We start from the raw sequence: 18755 nt of genomic DNA on the forward strand, positions 1-18755 counted from the left end.
TCTTTTACTGTCAATTAAGCTTGTCAATATATGCACTCTCTCACTGAACAACATTGGAAAGGAGTTAAGAGGATCCTTCGTTATCTTGAAGGTTATATTCTTCATGGTCTCTTTTTATATCGACATTCCTTATGAGAGTTGAATGCATTTAGTGATGCAGATTGGGCTGACTCTCCTGAAGACAGATGTTCTACTGGAGGATATCAATATTTCTTGAACAAAATCTTATCTCTTAGCATTCTAAAAAGTAATCTACTATATCTCGATCCAGTATCGAAGCTGAATATAAAGCAGCTGCTAAATGTAACGTCTAAAATCATTTGACTTCAATCCCTTCTCTTAGAATTACATCTTTTTATCGATATTATACCTAAGATATAGTGTGATAAGATTGGAGCAACATATCATACTGCAAATCCAGTTTTTCATACTCGCACAAAACATGTGGAGATGAATTTTCACTTTGTACAGGAACATGTAGTAGCTAAATAACTATCAGTCTCATACATCTCCATAGAGGATCAAATTACTGGCATCTTCACTAAACCATTATCCTGACAACGGTTTCATAGATTGACAACCAAACTCAACGTGTTGAATATCCTGTTGAATTTGTACAAGGATAACAGTCCAGAATAATAATCAGAAGATTTATCATGTTCTAGATAGAATCATAAATTGATTTCAATTATTGATGATTTACTATATTTGGATTGCAATCACAACCATATTTATCATTATTTTTATATTTGTTATTATCATATATATCATATAATATATTACCATATTTGTATAAATAAATTTGTTAGCCAATACTAATATTAATAAGAAAGCAATTACTTCTTTTCCCTGTTTATTACATATTTATCATTAACCTCGTTAGTCAAGAAGATAGGGAATTTAGATCGTCAAATTAATTAAGAGATCATGAAATTTTTTTTACCAATGATATGTGCCCATTTAACAAGTGGGGGCTAGATTTGTGGTCACAACCTTATGAAAGTTATATAAAATTTTGACCCTATCAAATTCCCTTCTAAATTAAGCGAATATATATAATAATAAATTCACAATCTGGAATTCCTTTATATTTCATTCCCAACAGCCAAAATTTAATTTCTATTATTTTACGTATCATCTTTAAGTTTAATTATCTTTCATTAGCATCCATTTGCGCAGATTGCGGATGACATCATCGATTGTTGCTTTTGAAATTTGGATAAGCATAATCTCCTTGATTTCCTATTTTAAGCAAAATATCTCCTATTTTAATGTTCAATTTGTTCATAGGTTCTATCGACGACTCCGAAGCTACTAACATTTCTCCACCTTTTTCCATTTCTTTTGCAATCATCATTCGAATCAGGCAACGACGCTTAATTTGACTTTATTGCTTCTCTCTTTCTCTTTCTCTTTCTCTTTGCGATTTGTTTGTGGATTAACAACCGGTGCTCCATTTATCCAGTCTCCCTCGTCGCCATCGATGGCGCCCGCCGTTTTGCTGGAGACAAAGCTAGGGGTCAGGGACGCTGGCCGCCGTCTCGTCTTCGCCTACTACATCACTGGCCATGGGTTCGGCCACGCCACCCGCGTCGTCGACGTAACGTCTCTACTCCTCGCAAGTCCTCAATGTCGTCATTTCCCTCGTTTGTCTTTTTCCTCCGTTTGTTTACTTTGCTGTTGTATTTATTGAGTTATCTGCTCGAATCGTGGAGACGGTGATTCATCCGAGATCCATCATCTGCACGAATCTTGGAGATGATGGCGAGATCCTTGAAGCTTGCTTTATGACGTGAAGGGATCGAACAAGAATCAAAAAGTGGTGCCAGATGCGGCGTCACTTGGCGGTTGATTGCGTTTATTGCCCGATGAACTCGGGAGACAGCGGAGGAGCTCCTGAAAGCTCGTGCGGTGTTCGGTTTTCTTGTCCTTGGGATAATTTAATATTGATCAAAGATTTCTAAGGTTTCGTTAGTATGGGGATCGAGGATGGACATAGCGTAGCCTCTGCGTCCTTGGAGCACCTTGTCTTCGCTTATTACGTGACTGGACACGGATTTGGCCACGCTACTCGTGTTGTTGAGGTCCGGAGATCCTCGTATTCTCTTACTTCTTTGGTTTTTGATTTTTGTCCTCTGAACTATCGGATTTTTGTAAGTTCTGTTCATTCGGCGGTCGTCCCGGACGGATTGGGAAAAAAAAAGAGAGATTTTTTGACTGGATATGGAGCGGAATGGAGTCAGGATCTTTCTAGCAGGTGCCAAAAATGGAGTTACCGAGTTGGGATGCTGGAAAAAAAAAATAAAACTGAACTGTGGCATTAGATTGGTATTTCAATCTAAAATTAAGCTTCTTCTTTGCTTTGGGGATTAAATGCACATGGAATTTGAAGGTTGTTTAATCTAAGAGGAATTGCATAATATTGAGAGACTTACTGGACTTCATCTTGGTTCAGCCTTAACATGATTTTCTCTTCTGTAGCACCATCTAATTTAGACATATAAATAAATCTTAACAGAAAGAGTTTACGAAGGATTTTCCTCTGCTTTTCCTCTGCATATGCTTATAGAACATCTTGTGTTGCAGGTTGTGCGGCATCTTATAGCTGCTGGGCACGATGTTCATGTAGTAACTGGTGCTCCAGACTTTGTGTTCACGACCGAGATACAGTCGCCCAATCTCCACCTAAGAAAGGTTAGTCTGAGTTAAGATATTATAGAATCTTATCAAGATTAATATGCTTAGCACAATATGGAAACTGCAATAAAAGTATGATGGAAGTTCTTGATTTGCAGGTTTTGTTGGATTGTGGTGCAGTTCAAGCTGATGCTTTAACTGTGGATCGTCTTGCTTCCTTGGAAAAGGTATTAGAGAAATAAGTGGGGCATATGGTTCCTGTACCTTAATTTCATTCCGATTGACTCTGAGACATGCATATATTGTTTTCTCTTTTTAACAATTAGTTATCAGCAACTGTATTCTTGTCATCATTTCCCTCTTGCAGTATCATGAGACAGCAGTGTTACCTCGGGCTTCAATTTTGGCAACGGAAGTGGAATGGCTGAATTTCATCAAAGCTGATCTAGTGGTACACAAATTTATTCATTGACATTAGTGCATAACCATATAAATGTTTTTCTTGATTTTCTATCCGCTTTGTTCACATCTATGAAAGAAAGTCATCTTTTACTTTAACTGTTGTTTTACTTGGAGGGATTTTTGGTCATTTTTTGATCTAGATTATGATTGCCGCTTCTTAATCTAAGGTAGGTCTCAGATGTTGTTCCTGTAGCTTGCCGTGCAGCAGCAGATGCTGGGATTCGTTCTGTTTGTGTCACCAACTTCAGGTTTCTAATACTCTTTTGTGCTTCAATTACGCTTCTTATCTCCAATAAATATTGGCTCTGCAATTGTTATTTCATACTTGTCAATGAGTGCCAGGAATGTTTTCCACATAACAATAGACTAAATTAAAGATGAGAGAAATGATCTGACAAAAAAAATTCAACAATCTTTAGCTTATGGAAAATTGCATATAACTAGCGTTGATACTTTTCACTATTAGTTTGTGAGAGATAGAATCAACCAGTAGAAAAAAGAACACCAAATCATAATGTTGATGCTTCATAGAACAACAGAGCCGCATTGATCGGCTCAAGATCTCCTCCTGCATTGCAATGATATTGCCACTTTGAACATATGAATTGTGTTATTCTGTTTATGTTACTACATTCATCCCTGAGATTTACCTATAGCACTAGAAGAACAGTTCTGTATATACACACTTGTATACTTCCACCTATTTGAATATATATATTGTCAATGTGCATTGTACTGATTTAAACATTGAACTAAGTTGTATACTATATTAATGATCCTTAAAATCTCTCTCTCTTTCAATATATATATATATATATATATATAGAGAGAGAGAGAGAGAGAGAGAGAGAGAGAGAGAGGCAGGGAGGAATGAAATGCTACCCACCTTATTTATGCTACACATCTAGTGTATTTTTATTGTTTTTCACTTCCTTTAGCCTAAATACTATACCATAAACCCTAAGCTCTAAAAAATAAAAAATTACGCTAGGTGTGCACACCGCATAAGGTGGGGAGCATATCAAATCCTTATATATATATATGAAATTGTATCATCTTTTTTATTTATTTGCTTTGGTTATTCATAGTATGTTGTGTCTTCATAACTCTATATTTTATTTTGCAGTTGGGATTTTATATATGCAGAATATGTAATGGAAACTGGTCGTCACCATCGCTCAATTGTTTGGCAGGTGTTTGTTCACTATTATCATCTGAAATTAACTAAAACTTATCTCTAACAATTCAGATGCTTGGTATTATTACTAGTTCTAGAATATTTTTTATTTCTCATTCTGCTACTTTAATTTTTTTAAATAATTTCTAAATTTTTGTTTTCTCTTGTATGGTTTACATAGCTGAAATATGAACTATGTAGTAACAAACTTTTTTCAAGAACCATCTTTGCATTAGTTTAATCTGTTAAACACTTCTTCTCAAACCTACCATTATTTTTTTGCAACCTCCAAGTAAATCATCTTAGAAGTGCCAACGGCCCCCGGGGCAAGGTTGAGTTGGCTAGTGTGGGGTAGAGTTGCTACAATAGGGCAAGGGTTCGAATCTCGTCAAAGCTGAGGAAAAAAAGCCCTCCCCCGCACTAACCAACTATAGCATCCCAATTTACCTCCTCACAAATGGTCGTGGGGCCGACCGTGTGGGGCCTGGGTGGCAGATTCCACCTTTTGCTACAATATTAGAAGTGCCAACTACAGTAATTCTAGTAGTACATGATAAATGAAAATATTTTTTTTGATCATCCTTGTATAAATTTGAACAAATCTCTTTCTAGTGGCTTACAAGATGCTGCTTGAAATTGAGTGTAATTATTTTTACTCTTGACTTTCTTTATCCCTTCTGTTACTTTTTTGCTATATCATTTTTGATGAACTGCTTGGTCTTATCTTTATATACATTAATAATTTATGGGATCCTAATCAAAGAATTAGAATTATGTTTTCTGTTTTATACTCCTTTAAAACCCTTTGCATGGATAATACTCATGAGAATTTGTAATTTTCTTTTCATTTCTTGTGCTTACTTAACCTTCCACTGGATGACATGAATATGCCTCTCAATACTAGAGGGTTGTCAAATGCAAAAAAAGTAATTGTTTGTTGGATGTATCTCTGTCTTTATTGTCTCTGAATGCATGTTTCTCTATATTTGTTGTTCCAGATGCATATAACTTGTAATTTTGGATGGATATATATGATTTTTTACACCCTATTGTCTTGTCTTTGTCCAGAACCATGTCAGTATACATGTTACTGCTTCTATTGCAATTCTAATGATCTTCTATAGTGATATGTTTCTGAAGTTTATGATTCATTAGACTTGTACTAGAGATCACATGACTGTTAACTCTTTGAAATAAATACAATATGTTGGGCCTCAGCCTCTTTGCTCCAAAAAAAAAAAGACTTGAAATTTTTGTCATGTGAATTGTGAACTATATTTTTTTGTCATGAATCTTGATCATATGTATTCAGAATAATTAGATGGAAACGATGAATAGCTGAAGATGTCTCTGAGTTTTTTTGATAGAAGATGGTGTGCAAAAATTTCGGCATGCTAAATGTGGACTTTTGGAATTTATTGCAGATAGCAGAAGATTATTCTCATGGTGAATTGTTGCTCCGACTTCCTGGTTACTGCCCCAGTACGTAATGACCTACCATATGGATAGTGTGCTTTACTTGAATATCATCAGAATAATAGGGAAATTTTTCCTTACCTGCAGTGCCAGCATTTCGAGATGTTATTGATGTTCCTCTAGTTGTTAGGAGGCTGCATAAATCTCGCACACAGGTGCAATATTTCTAAAGAGAATTATTTCAATTGATTATTTTAGTATGTCAATTCCTTGAGATTCTTGTGTATTAGATCAGGGAGCAATTAGGAATTGGAAATGATGTGAAAGTGGTAATCTTCAATTTTGGCGGTCAGGTACAATAGTCATGTTCTTGTTTTCACTGAAAATTTTGATATCTTTTGTTTAAATGGAAGCAGGAATGTAATCTATTTACTTTTAGGCTCCAGAATGACTAACTAATCTAATCTAAGACTAGGTCGATACAGGAGTATGTAATTTACTCCTATTCTATCTAACACTTTGTGAATTGTCCATTTTCTCATTCTAGGTGTGTTTTGGGAGTATTATATTTGAAGGAAAGTGCTTCTGTTTGAAATTTTTGGTTAACTATTTTCCATTTTAATTTAAACTTCATTAGATGTCATATACAAACTGATTGGTTTTCTAATAATTAAGGCCTTCTGTCTATTAATTTCTCTTTTATACTTTCTTCATAGTATCAAGTTTCTAAAATCCTGAAATTTATTTTTGAGTTGGCTTTTGGATTTTGAACGTGTATAGTAAACACCCAATGCTTTTCCTCTATTTCTTTGATGCAGCAGATTGAATTTTGATTGTAGACTTCATAAAAAAATATATATGATTTCCATGCTTATCTTTCATTATCCTTACCGTTATACTTCTTTTTCATAAGGTGGTGGGGCATTGTGGGTTTGAGTACTGGTCAATTTGGAGATAATATATACACAAAGTTTGTGTAATAGAGAACAGAAATATTATCAATTAATAAATAATAATAGTCTTATATCAGAGTAGGTACAGTTACTTGTACCTCTGATTGATCATATATTGATAGACTTAACTAAGATGTGTAACATGCTTAAAAATGACTAACAAATTTTGAAGTGAAGTTGAAACATATAGGATTGAGGATGTAAGGGGTATATCCTTATCTAAAGTTCAATTTCAGGATGTGGTCCGAATAGCCAATCTCATATAGTTGAAACTCACAGTTTCTTGTTGTTGGAAAGAGAGAAATCCATAACTCATCATTCATTTGGCTTCTTTCTCGCTTAATACAGAATCTCAAAGCTCTAGTTTCTTTTGGTTCTCCTCCACTTTTTCTACATCCATGCATATAAGGAAACATTTGAATGTTCTTAAATATGATTTTCATAAATAATGTTAAATGTATATTATCCTCTAGAAATATTTGATATTCTTACCTTGTCTGAGATAATCCTTATCCTCAATTGTTAGTCATATGGTAAAAATTTGATGATTAGTTGCTAGAATTTTATGATTCACAATTAGTATGTAAAATGAAACAATTCTCACATCAATACAAAAATGAGAGTAAGGATAAAGCTAATCATGACTTCGAAGTCATGTCATGCCAAAGTCGTCTTTCATTCCTCTCTTCAATTAGCATGGTCCGCTTGCCTCTCACTCTTCTAAAGCATTGATGATATTAAGTCAACGGTGAGGGTTGAGTTAACAATTATTCTTTAAGACAAATGCTTTTGAGGATGAAACATCTTATTGCCCATTTCATTTTAATTCTTAATGAAGATATACAACAATTTTTACGCTGATACCTGCTTAATTTACAAACATATATTATATTTATATTTGAACCAGTTTCACTTTACTCCATATAATAGTATGGTATGAAATAGAATATAAAAAAAAATTATGAACAGAGTAGAATTCTTTTCAGCATATTTATAATTTTCTATATTCATCTGTTTGGTTATGATTGATAATTCAAAAAATCACCAAAATGATTCAATACAAACCTCAATTTGACAATCACCAAAATGGTTTGCCAAACTTTTTGTTCTTCAAAATTAGATTGTATGGCATACTCCAACTGTAGCTTTTATGTTTATTTGATTTTTCTTTGGATATGTTTAGTGAATCACTATTGAATGCATAATGATTACATCCATTTTTTCCAGCCAGCGGGATGGAATCTCAAGCAAGAGTGGTTACCGGATGGTTGGCTATGTCTGGTATGTTAATTTTGTAGTCTTAGAACTGAGATTTCACTTATTTGTGTATATTTCATATATGGATGATATTATTTCTCCCATGGTAATTCTGTTGCAGGTCTGCGGTGCCTCTGACAAGCAAGAGCTCCCTCCAAATTTTGTAAAACTTGCAAAGGATGCCTACACACCTGATATAATTGCCGCTTCAGATTGCATGCTTGGTAATACATATGTTATCATGTGTTAAATTGCTTCTCTAGGTGATTATAATTTATATATAAGCATGGTATTCATGTTTTCTGTTCTATTGTTGTAGGTAAAATCGGATATGGAACTGTCAGTGAAGCTTTGGCATATAAGCTACCTTTTGTTTTTGTTCGCAGAGACTATTTTAATGAAGAGCCATTTCTGCGCAATATGCTTGAGGTTCTACCACTTGATCATATTTGTTATGTGGAACATGTAATTGTGTTAAATTCCAAAGAGTTGATCTTATGGTCTTCCTAACTAGTATTACCAAGGTGGTGTGGAGATGATTAGAAGGGATTTGCTCACTGGGCACTGGGCTCCTTATCTTGAGCGTGCACTAACTCTGCAGCCATGCTATGATGGAGGAATTAATGGTGGTGAGGTACATCCTGTCTTCAATTTTCACTGTTCGGCATGCATGCTATCCTTTTCCATTCACTACCACACAGTGCATTTAAGTTAGCATGCTGCTTGTTCATTTATAACAAATATTGTGGGAAGTAAACTGTAAGATGTGGTCTAAGATGGAATTGGATATTTTCAGTTTAATGACCGCAGTTCAAATTTTGCCACACAACATACTGGGTATTTTCAACTATTTCAACTATTAGCATGCTGCTTGTTCATTTATAACAAATATTGTGGGTAGAAAATTGTAAGATGTGGTCTAAGATGGAATTGGATATTTTCAGTTTAATGACCGCGGTTCAAATTTTGCCACAGAACATACTGGGTATTTTCAACTATTTCCTAAATGATAATGTAATCTATCATTTACATTTTCTCTTTTTGATAATAAATTTCCATTTCGAAGGAAATACTGATGTCTTATTTATTCCATTTTTTTCCTAGATTACACCATCATCCATCTGTTATCATTAATATTGCACATTGTATGTCAGTTGGGAGCTGACATTTAATCTATATGCAGGTAGTAGCTAGCATACTGCAAGATACTGCTATTGGAAAAAAGTATGCTTCAGAAAAGGTATCTTTGATGAAAGGAGCAACCTATTGAACATATGTGAAGACTAAATTTCTCATTGATGTTCCTTTCTCACAAGCCTTTTAATTAATTTCTCTTAGGAAAATTATATCTTCTTGTTTCCTTTCATTTGGTTCCATTTTTATGTTGTACAACTTTTCCCTGACAATATCTTGAGTTTGTTAATATTAGTATCACTGTATCTTTGAATTTCTGTTTTATCCTTGCCTTAAATATCTTCTGTAGTTGGTAATATTGAAACTTTGTTTTAAAATGAAAACTGTGGGTACATGAGAAAAGTCATTACCTTCGAAATGGTCTTGATTCAGAGAGAAGGATTTTTTTTAAATGCATGTTTTTGAGCATTTTCATTATTTTATGATCTCTCTAATTTGCTTTCATTCATCAGTTCTGTTTTCTTTTAGTTTCATGTTGTGAATCTGTGGTAAGTTTCATCTTCAACAATTCCAGTTAAGTGGAGCTAGGTGGCTCCGTGACGCTATAGTGCTTGGATATCAACTGCAAAGAGCTCCGGGAAGAGACATTAGTATACCTGACTGGTATTCACTGGCTGAAAATGAAGTTGGGCTTCGTTTTGCGTCAGTGGACACTCGGACAAATGGAAAAAGTTCAGTACAAGAATCGTGAGTAACCTTTTACCAGATTTCATATAATTTACTACATTTATGCAAGCTGTAATCAATTGATCGTCCAAATGAAGGCGCTTTGAAGACTTTGAGATACTTCATGGTGAATTGCATGGCTTGCCTGATACAATGGCCTTTCTAAAGAGCTTATCAGGATTAAATTCTGTTACCGAACCAAGGAGTTCAGAAAAGCGTCAAATACGAGAACGAGTTGCTGCTGCAACACTTTTTGACTGGGAGGTCAGTTTTCAATTCTATCTATCTTCTGTGGGTGTTTTCTGGACTGAAATCAGCTACTCTGCCTATGAAAATCTTCTACAATCTCTCATCTTTTTCTGGCTTTTTTCTAAATATCAAACAAGATACATTGTATTTCTTGTTCTGCTCATATGAGAAAAGTGCTCATCTAGCTCTATCTATTATACACTTAAACTGTGTTTACTTTGATGGAAAGTCAGGGAGAGAATGGCTCACAAATTACATATGGACCCTCATCATTATGAACATCTGTTGCGTTATTTTCCTTCCTCCCCTGATTTCTTCCATCTTAAGTAAACTCACCTTTATAGACTTATGGCTATTCATCGTTCTAACTTCCATCCATTATACTATTTTGAATTTTGTTTTGCATCACTCTTTAGTGATAATTAGTAATTGTGTAGTTGCCTGACCTTTCTGTTTTAGTTATTGCTCCTCTGAGGGGGTTTGCCATGTATTCTTGTTTCTCAAGATTACTGTGAAATGCGATATATAATTTCCTTCCATATGTTGTTTCCTTCTGAAAGTTGTCTTCTCTTCCATATTGTGTTTCTTTTCCCTATGCTTTCTCACCGCTGGGAATTTGCTTCCAGACCCCTGTTTATATATGATTTATACATCTGTATCAATGTGATTTACATTGGTTATAGACACTTCAATTTTAAGTGAACTAAACTCTGCATATTAAAATTCTAAAGGTGTAAATGAGATGAGTCAGGCTGAGTGAGCTTGATTATAGCTTGCTTGTTCATTTTCTTATCTAGATTTTGCAAGTCTGATTATTAGAAATCTTATTGAGCTCAAGCTTTTTATTTACAACAACAAAATCTTATCCCACTAAGTGGTGTCCGCTAAACTCAAGCTTTTTATTTAGCTCAACTAAAACATTATTGTCCTAATTTTGTAAAATATTGATCTAATAAATGAAACTTGCATCATTATTAACATACTATAAAATTTAAATAATTTTTTTAGTATATTCTTTTATGTATTTGAATAAAAAATAAAGAATAAATGTAAACAAATTAACGAACAAGTTCATTCATAATTTTTTTACAATCTTTGTTCATAATAGTAATTTACCTAGCTCACTAGTTTCAAGTTTGTTTGTTGTAGGTGATTTATATTATCAAACGGGCATAACTAAGCTCTTGTCAAGATGAGCTCCAAGCTTATTCATGAACATCCTATTCATTTTCAAGTCCACAAAATTTCAGTAGCAGCTGTTTACACAATAAACTTGCCCACATACCACAACTGTCCATGATTAAGCAATGTAGTTTTAGGCTTTCAAGACACAAAACTTCAGAAGTTTGCAATTTTAGTTGCAGAAAATCAATACTTTAGTAATAATTTGATTCTGGTTTAAGAATCTATTGGGCTACCGTTGCTCTGATATTGACCAGTAAACCAAGTAACCAACCTATCCTGGATATTGAAAGAAATGAAGGGTATGCCATACCAAGCCTAGCAATTCTTACACCAAGATTTGGTTGGAGCAGTAAATGCATATCTACCAAAGCAGAATGTTTAGCCATGGAGAATGAAATTGCTTAGTTAGGCGTTTTCAGAAAAAATAGAATAGTTATCCGACACTCAACTCTTTACACATACTTGGGGTTTTATCTAATCTGCATTCTTAATTGGTGTGTTTAAAACTTAGCATAGAGTATTCTCCTCCCAATGTTATATTGGCAAGTAAATTGATCAGTGTTAAACCAAGTTCAGCTGTTCATTTCTGTGTTTTCTTGGTGCAATTTCAGGAAGAAATTTATGTTGCTAGAGCACCTGGAAGATTGGATGTTATGGGAGGAATTGCTGATTATTCTGGGAGCTTTGTTTTGCAGGTAATATATGTAGCCATTGCGGACACATGGATCTAAACACTTTTTGTTGCCCAAATAGAGATAGTTACTTGTGCTTTGTTTACTGGGTGAAGCTGCATAAATTTTCATCTCTAACATTCACATTAATGAAGCAAGAGTTCTGCTGAGGCACATTTGTGTTTTTGCTGAGCTGAATACATGTTTCCTGTGAAAACCCTTCTTCAGCACACAAGTTATTAATATGTTTCTCCACAAAGTGAAAAAGATTGATTCATGCTTTTATGGACTATATAAACTTGATGCTTCTTATCATACCATATGTTGCCGAAATGCAGGTATGTTCTTTTTGAATGAAATTACATGGCTACTATTCATGATTCCTTCATCCCGGCGAGTCATTGAACATTTCAATTATTCTAATTGGTCGAGTAGAAACCAACTTATTGGAAAGATATCAAATGAGATGATTTATCTAACTGCATTATTAGCTTGTTGAGCTAGTTTACTCTATGGATGCAGCTCTGTTCTTGCTTTTTTATTTTCTTCTTATTTCCATTTGTATGTTTGAAAATTCCTTGCACAGATGCCTATTAGAGAGGCCTGCCATGTTGCTGTTCAGAAGAGCAAACCTAACAAGCAAAAGCTCTGGAAACATGCTCAAGCACGACAACGAGCTAAAGGACAAGGACCTATTCCTGTTCTGCAAATTGTATGCCTAGTAACCTGCTCTTTCTTATTTTGTGATTTCATTTAAAAGTTTATAAGCTGTCATGCATAAAATAAATTTGAAAGTACTAAAATAAAAATGTTTAATTCCTTTTTTTATACACCCTGGTCAATAAAATTAGAATAGTTGGTTGGAAATGATCAATCTGGATGGAAAGAAATTGCTACGTCCAATGTAACAAACAGATTACCAGAAAATGTTTTCAACTAGCTGATTTGTTCTGGAAGGAACATTAAGTTACTTTTCATAGATGTGTTTGTTACATCTACGGATAGAGCAGGTTGTCAGCTTACCTTTGTCTAAAAAAGACAGACAAGAAGGTTATTCTAGAACCAGAAAGCCGTTTTGTTGGAACATTTACTAAAATAGTGCTACATAAAAATAAATTGTTTCCATTTTTTCTTGCACCATTTATCTATATTGACTGACTCTTCCAATTGCCTGAATCATCAGCTTGGTATTTCTCAACTTTACTGGCTAATCTAAGAAACTAAATAATGAGATCACAAAGGCCCAGAAAATCTGCCAAATTTCATTAATAATTATAAGCCAGTGCAGGCGATAATTGATATGTAGGAACCTTATCTACTATAGATAAGTTTCATGACTGTAATGTTGATTAACAATATGCGTATGGTAATGTTGTTGCTTCCGATGATATGTAGGTATCTTTTGGGTCTGAATTGAGCAATCGAGCACCAACCTTTGATATGGATCTACCAGATTTAATGGATGGTGAACAACCAATGTCATATGAAAAAGCCAAAAAGTATTTTGCACAAGATCCATCTCAGAAGTGAGACATTTTCTTTACATGAAATTGGTTATTTGATAACTTTTATTGCCCCACTAAAATGTTATCTTCCCAGGTGGGCTGCCTATGTTGCTGGAACTATTCTTGTCCTAATGACTGAGCTTGGATTGCGTTTTACTGAAAGTTTAAGCATACTGGTATAACTTAATACTCTTTGGATATGTGATATTATAATCCCGCATACCAGCACGATTGATATGGTATATATCATGGCTATTGGTGTGAGTTCGTTATTATTGTTATTAATATGGGAAAAAAGTATTTCATAACTATATTATAATGATTGAGTGCATAAAGAAGGTAATTTAGTAAAGGATGCAAATAGTGTACTAATTTGCTATTATCTGTAATTGATGCTTGCATTGGTTACATGACTGTTTAGGAACTTATGATTAAATATCTACTAATTTTTAATTAATATCTTTGAACTAATAAGTAAAATAATCATTTCTTCTACTGTTAAATGTGGACTTGGAAGACAGACAATTTTCCAGTTGATTTATTTTCCTCTGAATTTTCCTAGGTTTAAGTCTTTTTTAATTTTTTTTTCTTAAAATATGATCAAGTGTTCAACAAGATCTGCGGTGTCTAGGGTCTCTTAATGTGTTAATCAATTTGCATAGGTCAATTACACTGGAAATTGGCACAACATTGCAATGAGATTCACATCTATCATTGAGATGATGATTGGGTACTACCAAATTATAATGATGGTCAATGCTTGTTGCTTAAGGATCAGAACTCTTCGCCATTCTACACCAAGGAAAAAATGTTCATTTTAACCTCATAGCTCCCTAAGACGTTTGAGCTCTAGCTAGATTTATTGCTTGACTTTTGCCTTTTCGTATTTCCCATTCCCATCCATTTCTTCTCTCCCCACATGGATTTCTTGTGTATACATTGTTTCTCAACTTTATTGCCTTCTCAATTTCCCCATTCAAAAATCATTCAATTTTCTTATTGTACATACTCCATGTCACCTCATCCTTGGCCTCCTTAATTTTCATTGACAAAAAATAAGAAATAACAAAAAAAAGGTAGTTCAGTGCATGAAGCTCCCGTGGGTCCCGAGGAATGGTCTAGTGTATGCAGTCTTACTCTACATTGCAAGAGGTTGTTTCTGCAATTCGAACCCATGACCACTAGATCACATGACAACAACTTTACCATTGTGATAAGGTTCCCCTTCAAAAAAAAGAAAAAGAAAAATAGCACATTAAAAATATATAAATGAGATGGCTTTCAGCAGGTGTATTGGAAATTGCTTTCAAATTCTTTGCTATATAAAAGATTTCTATTTACGGATCTAAAAGAGAGAGATTTCTCTTTACTCATCCTGAATGTCTTTTTGTCACCCTCTAACTTGTTCTATTTCGTTTGAACTCTGCAGATATCTTCTGCTGTCCCAGAGGGAAAAGGAGTTTCTTCTTCTGCATCAGTGGAAGTGGCCACCATGTCTGGTATTGCTGCTGCTCATGGTCAGTATTTAAACTTGATGCTGAACCATGTTGGTATTAGACTAGAATTCAAATGTCGTATTGCCATTCATATTGGCCGGTCTAATTCCAGTCATGTGTACAACAAACTGATCATACCAATGCATCCATCCTCCAGAAATTTCTTTTGTTTTTTTTCTAACAACAAGGCCACCAAATTTTTCTTTCAATGAAAACGTGAAATACTATATTACAGTAGTATGGTAGCTGATACATACTGGCTCTTAATTCCTTGGTTTATCAGAGCTATATTATTTTCATATGTCCATCACCTCTGTGAATATATAGACCACAAATTTTGTATAAGCATCTCTGTATCCTGTTTGAATTCATCATCAGGAGTTTTATTTACCTTATGTAGGACTAAATCTTGATCCAAGGGAGCTTGCATTGCTTTGTCAAAAGGTATGGTGATATTGACATTTTCTGATGATTTTGGCACATCCTACATTTGTATACTAAGCAAGTTAGTCTCGAGCAGGTAGAGAATCACGTAGTTGGGGCTCCCTGTGGTGTAATGGACCAAATGACATCTGCTTGTGGTGAAACTGACAAACTGCTTGCCATGGTTTGCCAGGTTCATATTCCTAATTTTGGCTAACCAACTGTTTCATATGCTTTGGGTGATACAGTATGATTCTAAATATTTTCTCTTGCAGCCTGCAGAAGTAAAGGAATTGGTCACAATTCCAAGTCACATCCGATTTTGGGGTCTTGATTCTGGAGTCCGACACAGGTATCTACATTTTTGTTTGTTGAACCATATCTAACTATATATATCTTCAATATTCTGGAGACTACAATGTCCATTTGAAAATTTTAGTTATTGTTTTATTCCATTATTTCATGCTTAAATTTTTACTCCTGCATGGCCCTGAGATTAAAACTATTCTTGAACTTCTGTTAATCTTTGCTTTAGTGTTGGTGGGACTGATTATGGATCAGTGAGAATAGGAACTTTTATGGGGCGGAAAATGATCAAATCTGCAGCCTCTTCGTTGTTATCTCACTCTCTGGCTAACTTGAATTCCAACCAGCAAGTTGATGAAATTAATTCAGATGAGTATGAAGAGCATGGAATTGACCTTCTGAAGAAAGAAGCTTCATTAGATTACTTATGTAATATTTCAACTCATAGGTAAGGTGGACACTGCATGTCCTTATTTTCAACTTTTGGAGGATAAATTGACCATCTCTTCAACTTCTTCAAGTATGATATGTTCTGGTTGAATTTTGATCCATGCATATCTTTTTCTATTCACAGATATGAAGCTGTTTATGCAAAGAAACTTCCTGAGCACATAACTGGAGAATCTTTCTTAGAAAAATATACTGACCATAATGATACAGTAACTGTTATTGATCCCAAGCGAACTTATGCTGTTAAAGCTCCTACTAAACATCCAATATATGAAAATTTCCGAGTTGAGGTACTTCTCTTTCTAATTGAAGTACTTATTGCTTCATATGTGTGTGTGTGTGTCACTCTCTTCTTGATTGAGGCTGTTTTCTTAAAGTGTGGCGCTTGTTTCATTTTTTTTGTGATAAAACCTTCTTTCTCTTTCCTCCTTTGTCTTGTTTTAATTTAATTCCAACTAAATTATCGCTAATTAGTGCAAAGTCAGTTTTAACTCTAATAAGTTTTTCTAGTACTAATATTTTTGGTAATTTTCCAAGCTTATCCAAGCTTAGATAGCTGGTCAAATTTTGTAGCATCTTTACCTATTTATGTATTTGCACTTCAATCCTATTTAAATCAACCAATTTGCAAATAACATATTTTTTCTGTTTCTTGATTCTTGTGTCTACACATAGGCCTTCAAAGCACTACTAACTGCCACAAATTCAGATCAACAGCTTTCATCGCTAGGTCAACTTATGTATCAGGTAAACTTAAATTCAGCACTCTTTGCTTTTATGGTACCTGACTGCGTTTAGACCACAAAAAGAACTATTATTCTCTCGCCTCAAAAGTGTTATTCTTTGGGTTCAAGCTGTTTGAATCTTTGTTCTTTTTGAAAGAGAAAACCAGCCCCATAGTTTTTTTAAATGCATGTAGATTTATCTGGCTCAAAATGCTTCCTAGAGTTTTCAAACTCTTATCACTTCACCACCTAGCCATTGATCTCGTCCCCTCGGATGGGTCTAGTGGCTAACGCATGAGGTGTTCCTTATGTGCTAGTCATTATTCCAAAGGCTAGTAGTCGTCCGTGATTTACCTCCTCCGTGTTAGTCTTGGGACAGGTTGACGGGGGCGCTGGGGGCGAGTGTATTCACCTTTTTTGCCACCTTGTTTATTTATCTAACTGAAAAATAGCATGGTGGGTATACAATACCATTATCTAAATTATCTCTGTTTTTAAAATATTGTGATCTGAATGCAGTACTTGTTTCGTTAATTTTCTTTTCTTTTTGCAGTGCCATTACAGTTACAGTGAGTGTGGACTTGGTTCGGACGGCACTGAACGGATTGTGAAGCTAGTGCAAGAGATGCAGCATCGCAGAGCGTCACGTGATGGAGGCATGAGTTTGTTTGGTGCAAAAATCACTGGCGGCGGCTCAGGTGGCTCGGTCTGTGTCATTGGGCGGAACTGCATTAGTAGTAGTGAAGAAATTTTAGAGGTAAGGATTCTTGTGTCGATATCTGTTTGATAAGAAATTAAACAGTTTTCGATTGGAGAGACTCCATGGTAGCAACCAGGCTGTATTGGCCTCCGATTTCCAAAGGAATGAATCAATTTTATTAATTTGGATGTTCTATTCGTTTCAGATTCAGCAGAGATATAAAGCTGAAACTGGTTACCTGCCTATTATCTTCGAAGGCTCATCGCCAGGTGCTGGGAAGTTTGGTTATCTAAAAATCCGCTATCGAGCTTCCAATTTCAGTGATCAGTGAATTAGCTAGCACTTCATGCCTATCCATTTTGGCACTATTTTGAACCTAAAATTAAGATTCAAGACTAGTAATGCTGAAGGTAATAAAAATTCTGTTTTTCGGATGTATATATTTTAGTCCTTGGCTCATATAAAAAAACTGCTCTTCTAATGTGTAAATAGCAATAAGTTTACTCTGTTAAAATTATTTTGAATCTCTAGTTATTAAGCTTAATAACTGTATCTACGAGCCAGTGAGAACCATCTTGTATTAGCGGGCTCGATAATTATCTAGGCGAATAAACGTTGCCTATTTAAAAGGTTTTTATTTTATTTTATTTTAATCTTTATTTGATTTTTAATTGGCACTCAGTATCCCTCGTACGTAAAAGGTTTTTTTTTAATAGCTATTAAGAATTCATTAACGGGCAAATATTTTTTAACATTTCCTTTTTATCATCAAATTTGCATCGATTATTTTTAAAAGAAATGGTGCAATTTGTATCAACGAAGAAATACTCTCATTGATTCTCGATGGCAACTTTTATCATCCTGTCGATTTAACTCTGACCAATTTGAAAGTCAGGCTATCTCACCTCACCCAGGTTTAGGATCCCTCTAACCACTTTCTTCCCTCTCATTATTGAGTGAAAATTTGACCCCGTGGATCATTCGAGATGGCATGGGACAGGAGTTGTTGCAATGAGGCCACCGGGTCGAAACTCAGTACAATGGCCGTGGGTCTGATCGGTGGGTTCCCGGGGGCGAGGATTTCACCTTTTTGCTGCAATTATTGAGCGAAAATTTTATAGGTGAACTCTAATATTGTTCATAAACATCTTATTTATTTACAGCCAAATAAACTCGGAAGCACAAACATTAACGAGTATCAAATATGCTTTGAATCAAGTGTTATGTGAAAAAATTGAGGGAGGTTGCTTGTTTCAAATTCAAATTCGTATCAAAATCAAAAT

General features: G+C 34.7%; 1 protein-coding gene across 2 annotated transcripts; it reads left to right on the forward strand.

The window, feature by feature from the left end:
• Positions 1–1214: 1214 nt before the first annotated feature.
• On the forward strand, positions 1215–17910 carry LOC122036816 (L-arabinokinase-like). Of its 2 annotated transcripts, XM_042596239.1 has the most exons (30): positions 1215–1366; positions 1466–1600; positions 2587–2694; positions 2796–2864; positions 3005–3088; positions 3271–3347; positions 4226–4292; positions 5701–5758; positions 5840–5907; positions 5983–6045; positions 7873–7926; positions 8024–8126; positions 8222–8331; positions 8417–8536; positions 9086–9142; positions 9611–9783; positions 9861–10026; positions 11808–11891; positions 12454–12579; positions 13263–13393; positions 13467–13548; positions 14802–14889; positions 15269–15312; positions 15389–15484; positions 15567–15643; positions 15827–16045; positions 16172–16337; positions 16723–16794; positions 17326–17529; positions 17678–17910. In XM_042596239.1, exons 2-30 carry the CDS (start codon positions 1484–1486, stop codon positions 17801–17803), a joined length of 3009 nt encoding a protein of 1002 aa, XP_042452173.1. In that variant the 5' UTR covers positions 1215–1366; positions 1466–1483; the 3' UTR covers positions 17804–17910. The 2 variants fall into 2 exon arrangements, with proteins under 2 accessions (XP_042452173.1, XP_042452174.1); XM_042596240.1 differs by lacking the exons at positions 1215–1366; positions 1466–1600 and adding an exon at positions 1688–2084.
• Positions 17911–18755: the final 845 nt, after the last annotated feature.

Source organism: Zingiber officinale, unplaced genomic scaffold (assembly GCF_018446385.1).
Source record: "Zingiber officinale cultivar Zhangliang unplaced genomic scaffold, Zo_v1.1 ctg219, whole genome shotgun sequence".
Lineage (NCBI taxonomy): Eukaryota > Viridiplantae > Streptophyta > Magnoliopsida > Zingiberales > Zingiberaceae > Zingiber > Zingiber officinale.

Coding starts and splice junctions, on each gene's coding strand:
- LOC122036816 (XM_042596239.1), top strand. CDS start 1,484: ATGGCGCCCGCCGTTTTGCTGGAGACAAAGCTAGGGGTCAGGGACGCT. Junction 12,580..13,262: donor CTATTCCTGTTCTGCAAATT/GTATGCCTAGTA, acceptor GATGATATGTAG/GTATCTTTTGGGTCTGAATT. Junction 15,644..15,826: donor GATTCTGGAGTCCGACACAG/GTATCTACATTT, acceptor TCTTTGCTTTAG/TGTTGGTGGGACTGATTATG.